At 36.8% G+C, this 12,835-nt stretch overlaps 1 protein-coding gene across 1 annotated transcript in view; it reads left to right on the top strand.

Moving 5' to 3' along the window:
* Positions 1-12,511, top strand: part of LOC149778364 (GTPase-activating Rap/Ran-GAP domain-like protein 3) — a 127,354-nt gene extending 114,843 nt beyond the window's left edge. The window contains exons 24-27 of the mRNA XM_089939187.1: positions 2,757-2,875; positions 3,344-3,470; positions 6,955-7,169; positions 8,131-12,511. Of these exons, the coding sequence (XP_089795313.1) occupies positions 2,757-2,875; positions 3,344-3,470; positions 6,955-7,169; positions 8,131-8,280 (611 nt within the window). The 3' untranslated portion in view covers positions 8,281-12,511. The remainder of the gene's footprint in view (positions 1-2,756; positions 2,876-3,343; positions 3,471-6,954; positions 7,170-8,130) is intronic.
* Positions 12,512-12,835: the final 324 nt, after the last annotated feature.

Here is a 12,835-nt window from a genome sequence, read left to right as displayed (position 1 = left end):
ACAGTTGAGTCATCCACCCTTGTGTCTTCCATGATGTTTAGGACGGACATGCTCATGTATGTCAGGTCCAAGTGGACTGTTGTTGATAGGACAGATACTAGTCAATGGATGAGGAGGAGAGTTTACATAGAAAGACAAGGATGTCTCAAGAGGGTACTTGTGTATGGACCGGCAGTTAGAAGGAGTTTAAGAAGAAGAAGAAGAAGATGTGACAGATGCCATCTATGTTAATATTAACATAAACCCAAAGGCCCTTTTCAGGGCCAGCCATATTTCTCGAAAAGAGATAGCCTTTCAATTGCCTACCCCTTTTTTTTAAATTTAAATTTAAATTTAAATTTAAAAAAATAAAAAAATAAAAAATTCCATATTCAATTCCCATTGTCCCTAGACAGACCCAAACTCTATTCCCCATGTTCAATTCCCCTTGTCCCTAGAGTGACCCACGATTTTTCTCCATGTTCAATTCCCTTTGTCGCCAGAGTGACCCACGATTTTTCTCTATGTTAAATTTCCCTTGTCGCCAGAGTGACCCACGATTTTTCTCCATGTTAAATTTCCATTGTCGCTAGAGTGACCCAGGGGTCTCTGTAATGCTAATTCCCATTGTCGCTAGGGTGACCCCATTTACTACTTCAGTCTCCGGGGCCTAAATAGATTGATGGATCGGGAAATGATCTATGTCCAGACCACTTCCATGGGCCAAGATCTAATACCTGGGTTATATTCTACAATAGATCAGGTGAGTTATACCTTGGAGCAAGACATGATCTACCTTGTTTCACTTCTCAGCCTGCGTTAACTTGTCAGTAAGAACAAATCCTACCTCGTACCATCACAATATTTTGTGTATCTAATTATGGAGTGTAACATTCAGTAAAATGAGTATGTCTCCAACATCAACGAGAATTGAAAGTCAGTGCAATGGTGGTTTCGAGAATTTCTTCACCTGCCGCTTTTGCTCAATGCGGCAGCAGACCTCTAAATCCAAGGTAGCCAATTTATGCAGCTACTACAAATGATTCTTTTGTCCGAATGGAGGCCGAGACTTTGCCCATTGGACTAACCTTTCACAATCTGCACAAATATAAGGTCACATCTCAAAAGATGGGGCAACTTCACTTGGTGACTTCGGGTATACCTCTGCAGTAAATCTATGTAAATCACAATCTGTACGGATGTGATTACAGAGGACTGGGGCACACCTCCTTCCATCATTCTAGGAAGCCATTGGAGTGTGGCCACCTCGGGACCATCATTTACATACAACATTCTTGGGGCCGTTTCGAAAGCTTCTTTGGTAGCAGGGGTATCTACATAAGAATGGAGTTCTTATGTCTGACAACTGTGGTGACTTATATCAAGTGGCAAGGTGGAACCAAGACCCACCTTTGAGTTCTTGCATGGGATGTTTTTATGTGGGCTATTCAACAAAAACTTCACATCCAAATTTGTCATATTACAGGCCGACTAAAAGTTTAAGAGGGATTGCTATCTCCGAAGAATCAAATAATATAAACGAATGGTCTCTTCATCCCTCGATTTCACTAAAATATATGTCCGATGGGATCAACTAATGGTGGATCTATTTGCAAGGTGGGATGCAAAACTCCCAACGTTTGTCTCACCAGTCCCAGATGAAAAGACCTGGGCAGTTGATGCTTTTTCTATAGACTGGAATGGTAAAGACGCACACGCTAACCATACAACACCTCTGGTTCCATAGGTTATAGAGGAAATAAGAGAATCTGAGTGTCGCTTCATCCTGATTGCTCCACTCAAATCGGAAATACTTATGGATCAACGACCTCATCAATCTCGGACCAGAAATCTAAAGGAAAGTCGAGATAGTTCTCATCTGCTCATGCAACTACGAAGTGGATACTTCATCCCAACTCCGTGCTGCTGAACGTGCAATGAAGTTCCTGTCAAGTCAGAATACGACATCGCATGGACACCAACAGGACGCATTACGATGATTCAGAAGGACCGAGCAAATGCATCAAAGTAGATCATGTATCCTCTAACCCACACTGAGGAAAAGAAGAAAATATCAGCATAGGCGCTTTCGTTCCGGATAAAGTGGTTTATTTGTTCCGCATATCAAAACAAAAAAAAAGCACACAAGAAACGCCAGACCAAATGAATTTGCTTCGCATGTCGATTCGCCACAAACACTGAATTTGAGCGACATTGTTATATGTCTTTATCCAAGCCGTGTGATCCAGATCCAAGTAAATTTATCCAGCTTTTTGTCAGATAGATTTCATCAGAATCGACTCAACTCGATTTGTTGGGATCTATAGCCGTGGCACAGCAGGTTATCTTCGCTGGTCGTTTGAGTGTTTCATAAGGACGCGCCTTCACAAATTTCATGTGATTTCCTCAATATACTAACTCAATCATTTTATACACACACTCTCACAGCCTCTCCGGAATGACACCTGTCTATATTGCATGGCATCCGCTCCACTAGCAAATGAAGTATTCAGGAGATTTTGACGTGTCTCTCTGTATCACAGGGAGATAACTCTATCAAACTGACACCTAGGTGGGCAGATAACTTTTAGTTTTTTTTAACTTAAACGATTTGACCTGTGATGGCTGGATTTGCGATGTACAAGTAGCTATGCTAAGATATTATGAGCGATAAGTATTATTGAAGAAACATGTTTACATATGTTAATACAAAAATGGTTTCTTGCTCGCATAATTTTCTATTTAAAAAAAATATTTTTATATTTATTTACTTTCAGTCTGTGCCTTTCCTTACGTCATGGCCTTCACTCAAGACACGATCGAAATTCGGCTCATTATTAATGGCAACTTGGTCCATACAATGACGGTGCCAGACACGACACTAGTTACATCGAAGGTACATAAAATATTTCTAAAATGTGATAGTTCCAGGAAGACAACATTCCTTTATTACCATAGAAAATTGTATTGATGTAATATGTTCAAGATAACACTTCACATACACATTGCAGTTTTAAAAGAGATCAAGAAAAATATATACTATTTTCTGACACAATTTCGTTCTACAAAGTTTGTCCCAAAGATACGAACTCTTTTTTAATTCCGCATTCCCCCCCCCCCCCCCCGCCCCATTTAATTTATTTTTCGTGTATGGTATTAACGATCAATTCAACTATGGTGTCCATTATGTGTCGTAATATGTCGAACGTTTCGGGCATTATTGTTGTGAATTTCCATTGCTATTCTGAATATGTACCGCTTAAAAGACACTAAAATGAAAATGTATGATTCTTTGGATGTGCCTTCATTGAAACCACATAATCTTGATCATTTGAATTAGTAGCTGTCTGTTTTATATTTCTAGTGTGATATATTCTTTGCTACGGTGGTTGTGGCGACACATTCTCCCAAGGAGAAATTAACGTTCGAAAGAGAAAACACCTACACACCCCCTGCATCCCCATCCTTTAGACTACCGCCATCGCCAACATGTAAGTACAATTTATCTACAACGTTCACTTTTTCGTTAAATGAGTTAGCTTCTGATACTCCCATTCCACAAAACTAGGTGTGATATTGTCCACTACACTGTTTATTAATGCTAAACGCAACGCATACATTTCCCACAGGGTATATATCAAATGAACTAAAACTAGATAATACATGCAAATACTTCATCAAATAAGAAACAATGCCAGCATGATATGGTTTTAACGTAATGTTGAATGGCTGATATGGATAAATGGTTTGTTTCATCTAAACAATATGCATCAAGGTATATCGAAAAACTGTTTTCTTAACTGCACAGAAGATGAAAGCAGATATAGCTCCCAGTCAACTGCACTTAATGGTAATAATGAGGACTTTGTATAGCGCCTAATCTTTAGAAGCTCTAAGCGCTTTACAACATTAGACAACACCTATAAGATAAAAAAACATATAACAATATTATCACAAAAACAAACACCACGAAATTAGAAAAACATTAAAAAATAACAAACATGCTGAGAATATTTCAGGTAGGAAACATTATTAGGTCTTTAAGTTTGTTATTTCAGTCGAAATAAGTGAGTTTTGAGAGCACTCTTGAATTGGATCACTGTGTCTTTGTGCCTAAGTTCAGTGGGCAATTCATTCCACGTTGGTGGGCCCTGGTATGTAAAAGAACGCTGTCCATATGATTTTGTTTTCATAGTGGGAATAATCAGTATACGATTGTCAGAAGAGGAGCGTAAGTATCTTGCTGGTGTGTACACATGGGTGAGGTTGGGTAGGTATGTTGGACTAGAGTCCGACAGTGAGCACAGAGAACAAATTTTGTGTTTGATTCTGGACCGAATGGATAGCCAGTGTAGGGTACAGAGCAGCGGGGAGGTGTGCTCTGATCGTGATACTCTAAGTATGATCCGAGCAGCTGTGTTTTGAACTTTTTGAAGATTCTGGAGTAGATATTGAGATGAACCAGACAGAATTGAGTTACAATAGTGCAGTCTTGAAAGTACTAATGAACACAAGTGTTTTAGTGGCATCAACTGAAAGATATTTGCGAATTGAGCTGATGCGTCTTAGCTCAAGATGTGCAGCCTTGCATATGTTCATGACATGTTGGTGCAATGTGTGAGTACTGTCCAGAGCAACACCTAGGTCTCGTACTGATTGTGTGAATTTAATGTTGGCGTTGCTGATATTTATTGTTTGAGGTAAAGGATGTGAATGAGAAAGTCTTTGTGTTTTGATCAGAATGGCCTCAGTTTTATCATCATTCATCTGCAGCTTGTTACATGTCATCCATGATTTCACATCAGAAATGCACCTCTCTACACCTTGGATGGTAGCATCAACTTCAGTTGGGTGGCTAGATTTGTATATTTGGGTGTCATCAGCGTACAGTTGGTGAGACACTGATGATGATCTATGACACTTGAGAGCGACTGAGTGTACAGAATGAAGAGAACAGGTCATAGAACAGACCCCTGTGGAACGCCACAACATAGATCAACTGGGCTGGATTGTATTCCATTTGCAGATACAATTTGTGTCCTGTTGACCAAGTAGGACTTGAACCACAGCAAGGCTGTATCATGAATGCCAAATACATACTGGAGACAGTGAAGTAATATATCATGGTCTATTGTGTCAAATGCTGCAGACAAATCAAGGAGGGTGAGGACTGTAATCTTTCCGCTATCCAACGCAGAGAGAATGTCTTTAACTACTTTTAGAAGAGTAGTTTCAGTACTGTGGCAAGGGCGATATGCTGATTGTACATTGCTAAAAAGACTGTTTGAATTTAGATGAGATACAAGCTGGGATAGAACAACCTTTTCTAAGGTTTTTGATATGAATGGGAGATTAGAAACTGGGCGGTAGTTCTTTAAATCATTATGGTCTAGTGTTGGTTTCTTCAGCAGAATTCCCCGGATGAAAGAGAGTTATTAATAACATCAGTTAGTGAAGGCAATATTGGATCTAAGCGCTCAAGCAGCAGTGATGTTGGAATTGGATCAAGTTCACATGACTTTGGAGCACTCTTCGTCAGGATTGTACGTACGAAATCCATTGAGACAGGTTCAAATGCTGCTAATAGTTGCGGCTCAAATTCTGTATCCCAACTGTATGGTGACGAGAATCAATTGAAATTGTGGTGTCAAGCTTATCTCTAATGGTTTGTACTTTGTCAAGGAAGAAATTTACAAACATGTCCTGAAGGTCGACTGGAGAGAAGGTAGTTGGAAGTGGTGTTGATTTGTTCCTTGACATTAGCTTGTTAGTAATCTGGAAGAGCTCTTTGCAGCTGGAACTTTCCATGATCTTAGTAGTGTAGTGGGCTGATTTCGCTGCATGGACTATATTTGTGATATTCTTCTTAGCGACTTCATAGATTTGCTTATGAATAGTGAGTCTGGTGGAAAGCCAAAGCCTCTCAGCTTTACGGCTGTCTATTTTAGCAGTGCGAAGCTGGTACCTAACACTGCTATACCATGGAGAACACTTTTAAATTGATACTCTGCACTTGGTAGCTAGGGCATGTTTGTTAAGCAATGAATGCAGACAGTTATCGAATTGTTCTGCAGTAGGAGCTAAGCAAGTTGTTAGGCTAGCTTGGATGTTGTGCATTAGTTTGTTTATATTTATCATACGGAGGTTTCTCTTAGTAGCAGATAAAGGTGGAGGGTTAGGGACTGATACATCAAGGTGGCATATAATGCAGAGGTGATCTGATACAAGGTCATGAGATACCAGGGAGGACCGTAGAATGTTATCATCAGGTCTATGAAGAATCCAGTCTAAAATGTGACCATGTTTATGGGTGGGTTGGTTAACTGACTGTTTGAGGTTGAAAACATTACTGGAATCTATGAGTTTTGATGTATTTGAGTTTCCGGGACAGTCAAAGTGAAAGTTGAAATCTCCAAGAATAATCAGGTTACCACCTATCGAATTTCCATGTCAAGGAGATTCGGAAACTGCTCCAAAAAGTGTCAGCCAGCTTGTTTTTTCTACTAGGAGGAGGGATGTATAGGCAGACAAAATGGACTCACCTTTGCTCCAGTGTGAGTGTGGTTTGGACTAGTTCAAACGATGTGTGGTCGAAATTGAATGTCGTGGTGTAGTTAAGACGTTTTATCATGGAGTTCTTTGTGATGACAGCAATTCCACCTCCGCGAGAATTACGGGGGAACGACTTGATGGAGTAACCAGTGGGTGTTAGATCAGCACACTTGGGCTCATCGCCTGATGTTTTTAGCCATGTTTCTGTCAGGAAAAGTATGTCAACATTTTGGTCGTTGATATTGTTTGAAGACAAATTCAATGAGTGTAAGCCTAAATAACAACAAAATAGAGCCAAACGTACCGCGAGTTTTGTTTACTCGGCGCAAAAGTGGTTTAGTATTCTATCAAACCAGAATCGTCTATTTAGATTTCATCTTTCAAAATAATTTTGGTGGCTTGGATACTCTTTATTCCTTTCAGCCAAGACGGCGTGTCTGAAGAATATCTACAAAATACCAATCACTTGCCTAACTGGACAGATGACAGTAGATAAGAACAGCCCCAGCAACGCTAGAGCACAACAGACCACGTTACTGGCTCCTATCAGCGGCAATGGCGACAGGTCACCTGCTTCACCATCAACACACAAAAGAAGTCCTCTTTTAAGAAGTAGATGTCTACATTCCTCTGACAAGGTATCCTTTCAACTCAAGTTTGATTGCATTTACTTACAGTGAATAATTAGGTCAGTCCGACGCTTTCAAGCAAGGTTTATATCTACATGTGCATTTAAAACTTCATCAGTACCAAACTGAAAAAGGATGCAAAACGATTTACGGACAAGCATTCATGTCTCACGATTCAAGTGTTCCTAACGTAGTTTCACACCTTTCTATAGTCTAACTGTTGTAAGTAGTGCAGATCGTCAAAACTACACAGTATCATCTAACGATAGTTGCACATTCACGCATGTAAACGAATGGCATAAATATAACAATGGGTGACAGTTTCGTTGGTTAATAACATTCTGTTTATTATTCTGTTGGACTTAGGTTAGTTTAGTGTGAAACTTCCTTACTTTTAGTAACTCAAAATAATTTAAATATAGGTTACCATAACTCTAACAATTATATGCTGTCATCCTTTTCTTTAAACATGATTCAATTGCTGTTGAAGAATGATCGAAAGTGAAGAGATCCTGAAGATGAATATCGAGTAATAGTATCTTAACTTTGCAAATTAATTGGAAAATTGCGACGTTTTCTTTTCATTCAAGGGCGAAGTCAGTGTGTGGGTGATTTAGATTTTTAACGTAGCTTTAACAAGTGTTCAGTCATATCGGTACGATATCTGCAGTACATTATTCTGACACCAGCCATTGTGTTCTCACTTAGCAACAACCATAACACTGAAACAAATAAGCCTGATTTCGATATATTTCGTTTGAATTATCAATAGCATGAAGAGAGTAGTTTTCTAATGCATTAGTCTAATAGTAAAGCAGTACACTAGTCTAGTCTAATACAGTTGTCCAGCAGTACAGTTGTCCAGTAGTCTCATAGTATAGTACTTCAGTAATCCTGATTTAAGAACAAAACCGGCAATACGTTTTATCCAGTAAATTTTAATATTTTATATCTTTCTTTCCTACAACAGGAGAAGGAAAGAAATGACTCATCGAGCTCTGATTCTGGGATCACAATTCTTCGCCCTAGTGAATTTAGTCCTCCCGGTAGCCCATGCCAACAGGCAAGTACTTGTCATCCAGTTTTTGCAGAACAAGAAGCCCAAAGTCTGCTCTTATAGATGAAAAGCCAAGGAACGAAGAGTCGGTGGTGGTGTTATTTCTGCAAAACAGACCTTAATAACGTTCTATACTAAGTGAATTCGAAATATGGATTGCAACGCTGCTAGTTTTCTACATAGGTCTCAACTCATTCGACTATTTCAGACATAGAAACTTACATGGTTGCAATAATTGCTTGCCAGATACGTGAACTTGTAAAGCTCTGAAAAACAGATAAGTGCGTATTCATAGTATTTGTAACCAGTTCTATAAATAATAATTTTGTGGTATCATAAAAGTGCCGTCATTATTATGGAACAATATGTTCTTTAAAATAAGCAGTAGAAACGTGTGTCTAACCGTCGCATATTGTTGTTGTAATGATAATGCTTATATAACTCGAGCCAATAGCTATCATACCCCCCGGCTCAGCTTGTTAATTTTTTACATTTCTAATTGATATTTGAAATGGATTGTTTGAATATCATTCGTGTTTACAGAAAGGATACAGTTGCCTCTGCAATGTAGGTTCTGGAAAGAGAATAAAGTTGATTCAACAGATGTTGACCTAACTTATAAGTTGGTAATAATTTGATCTGCATGTTATGCCAATTACAAGATAATATTGGGTATTTTGTTTCTTCAAAATGAAACTGACGGCACGAATATATCTCTTCGGACAACTAGAGTTCGGTTATAACGTTAAAAGTACCAGTGACAACCAAGTAGCAAAAGGTATTGATGATAAATAGGAGAAATAGTGTCGTTATAGGTAGACAGTAGAACGTGTTTTAAATAAGGAAAGAAGGGAATGACGGCAATGGACCAAATGTTTTGCTATGTTGTACTAAATTCGTGGTAATTCGTCATTTCTGTGTCATTAAGATAAACCATAAATCTCTTCCATAAGATATTTACGAAATATATAGAGAAGGACTGAGAAGGATGAAAGTGAATCTTGTAAAAAAAAAACTACTTTAGAATAAAAACGAGTTTTAAGATAATGATTTGTGAAATCCAATATAAATCTAAATAAAGCATTGCAGATATAGTTGGTGCATTATTTTGACTTTGTAAACATAACTTTTGGGTTTGGATTTTTTTATTAATAAAAAGAATTGTGCCAGTTATGGTGTAAATGTTACCAGATTAACCTTACGTTATATTGTTATATTTTTTGAATATTTTTGCTCCACAGGAAAGTGCTCATTTTACTTATTGATTAGTATTTCTAACATTTTCTCATTTAACCATGACACATTCCATTTAATTGTTACAGCATTGTACGCTCCAGTAGTATTTGACATGCAAAAGTACACGTGGCAGGTGCGTGTATATACTCACTTATAGTTTCGATCATGCAAGCCCCCATATATATATATATATATATATATATATATATATATATATATATATATATAAGCATAGTTTGTCTAATATCTTTGACACATGTATCTACTTTTATGGTTTTCTTGTATCATAAACCCTCAACGCCGACTTGAATGGGACATTATGAGATTGGATTAAGAAACAAAAAGCGTTTAATCGGCATGACTAATACTTTTATTAAAATACAAAAAAGAACAACAAAAATATACGTTTATAGACATAGCCATTGACACTACTCCTTACACTTCACTTGAAGAAATAAAGAAAAATTAAATGATGCATAGTTCAAAATGAATAAAGTAAAACTTGAAAAGAAAACGAAAACAAAAATCAGTGTGTCTAAGTGCCAAAATTTATAACGACCGCCAAATATTCATTATCGAAAGCATATATTTTGCAGCCTGAGCACAAAAATATGTTCATAGTTGTTATTGAGGAATTTCAAAGAATTATGTGCATACTGTTGCTATTTGCTGTTGAAAATATCGGAAAGGTTTCGTAGTATTCTGCAGGTTTCCGTTGTACACATTTCCAGATCTTGTATGATGACCAGTCATAATATTGAGCAGGCGTTCTTAAATGATAGATTGACTCCATCATTTCAATGAAGTTGCTAAAATCTATGGCACATCTATACAAAAAGAGAATATCTAGTCAAAATTAATGTAAATAAATTTTGTAGCATGATTAGTATGGCGTGTGCGTTAATCCAAATGCTATTAAACAATTGTACATATCGTATTTTCATTTGTATACTCGTGGTTTGTTAAAAATGTGTCTGGTGTTAACCTAGATAGTTTATTCCCCTTAAGGTATATACAAGTAAATATAGATATTATTCAGGACAATAAACAAAACGTATTTCAATAGTTTTGGTAGCAAACAGAACAATATTGGACTGAAATATAAACCTTGTCAAGTGTACCTTCGTGTTTAAAAAAAAAAAAAACAATAACAAAACAACCCATTATTTTTCCCCATAAACAGACATAAATACTATACATAAAATATGATACAATGCCGATTCATTTCACAAATAACTATCAGATGAGAGCTTCTGTGATATATACTTATTACAAGGTCCTTACATGGAAATTATGTTGCTAAAGGTTTACTTTCGCACACAGAACTAACGCAAAGTCGCAGTATGTAAGTAATCCAAACATTTCGATTAAAATGTCACACTAGACAGCTTTTAATTGCTTTAATTAGTATAAACAATTATTTTAGAAGTGAACTTAAAGGAAACTTGGTGAATATTTGTCTTCATTTTTAAAATGTAAATCCAAATGAATTTCGGAATAAGAGATGTTCAAATAACGTGGGAACATTCTATCATTCATGTTCATTCCATTGGAAACTAATGTTTCAAGCGTAGAAAAAAAAAGATAAAGCTTATTATTGGCTTGTGGATTTAAAAAAAAAAGCTTAAAAATTACTTGGCTAAATCAATCCGAGGAAATGGGAGCAAAGTGCCTTTCCAAAAGACTCAAAAGAGGCAACCGACCCGAACTGTTCTGGGTGGGAATGGAACCCGCGACCATTGGAATACGAGTCGGATGCTGTCCCAACTGAGTAAAATTAGAAGCAGTTAGAATGCTTGTAATTTTACTCAGTTGGGACAGCATCCGACTCGTATTGTGAAAACCTTTGAAACCTTTTTACAAAACAAGTGTTATACCCTGACGTATCCAGAAAATTGATTCATGAAAAATATTGAAGTGATATTGTTCTGGTGTGAAACTTTCGATGGCTGATATAGAAATAACGCAGCCATCAGAATGGGGATATTCAATGAAGCGCAAAGATTCAAATCTCAAAGAACTTATAGGACATTGCAATACCAAATACCTCGAAAGTGTCCGCATAAAGAGGCTTGCGTTAAAGATTCCTGTAATAGGTAGATTTCATTCGAAGCAAATATGTGTCTGTTTTCATATTGCTAGTGTTTTGAAGCTTATGAAGAAAGTATTGCTCTTATTTGCACAAGTGTATATGTTGCTATTCTCGTGTTAGTTTAATTTGTTTATGCACGTTTCTGAAAAACACCAATCTCTAATTGTATCCATTTATATTTGTGAATAAACCTTGGTATATCATTTGTTTTGGAAGACTATTTCCAATACCCTTTTTAATTGCTCATATATTAATACAAATTATTTACAATACATGGTGGAAACAGTTAATGATAGCAAAATACGGACACGAGAGGTTCCAGATTGGTGATTAAACATTTTGCTTACATAAAACGAAGTTTTACAAAATACTTGTCATACAAGACATCAGACAAAATAATGCCAAAGCTAGAACTATAAATGTCTCTTGCTTTCCTTTCATGACCGAGTCGTACATATATTATGAGACAGAATGCGACATATTTTCCTACAGTGACTTGAGCATGTAAAGTTTTCACAGGAATATAATCATAATTTTGTAATACACGGTTGGGCGTTCCTGTAAGTCACTCTAAGCGAAGTACATATTCATATAATTCTGTACAAGTACCAACCAGTTAGAGTTCAGAATGTTTCAACTTTGATATATTGCAGCTTATTTGTTTCTTTACCTGTGCCACTGCAAGATGAGCTCAAAGCTAAATGTTTTGTTATTACATGTAGTTCTGATATATTATTCTTATCTTGCTAACCATTTTGTTTGCTTGTGCTATATGGCTGTCTTCTGTTGCTAACCATTTTGTGTGTCTGTGATTTTTAACTACCCTTGTATTTGTTATGTGTAAATAGTAAGCAAATTTACAAATGTCAAGTCAGAATCTGACCAGCAAATTTTCCCATTAAACTGAGAATGTTATATTTTTGTCATTATTTTATGAACAATATTGAATAAAGGTGTTCACTTGTACCTTATGTTTAATTGTGTTCCTTTCTCATGTTTTGTGCTGCAATGGAGCCTTAAGCAATAAAACATGGGGTCAACTATTTCTTCCAGCTGCACTCTCTTTGGGATAAACAAGGGCAATATATGCCTTCCAATGAAGAATAACGAAATGTTGAGCGCCATCCACATACACTTGTATATATAAAACTTAGACAAATCATGGAATCATCATATCAGACATTCTTGACAACAGTGTGAAGTTATTTATGGAATAGATATTGGTGTGCATCCAATAAAATTAGAATTCGTTTAGCTAATAAGTTTTGTTTATAAAATATGCCCAGAAAA

This window comes from Sinohyriopsis cumingii, chromosome 17, assembly GCF_028554795.1.
Source record: "Sinohyriopsis cumingii isolate HCF-2022 chromosome 17, ASM2855479v2, whole genome shotgun sequence".
Taxonomy (NCBI): Eukaryota; Metazoa; Mollusca; class Bivalvia; order Unionida; family Unionidae; genus Sinohyriopsis; species Sinohyriopsis cumingii.
This window is presented reverse-complemented; position numbering and strand designations above follow the sequence as displayed.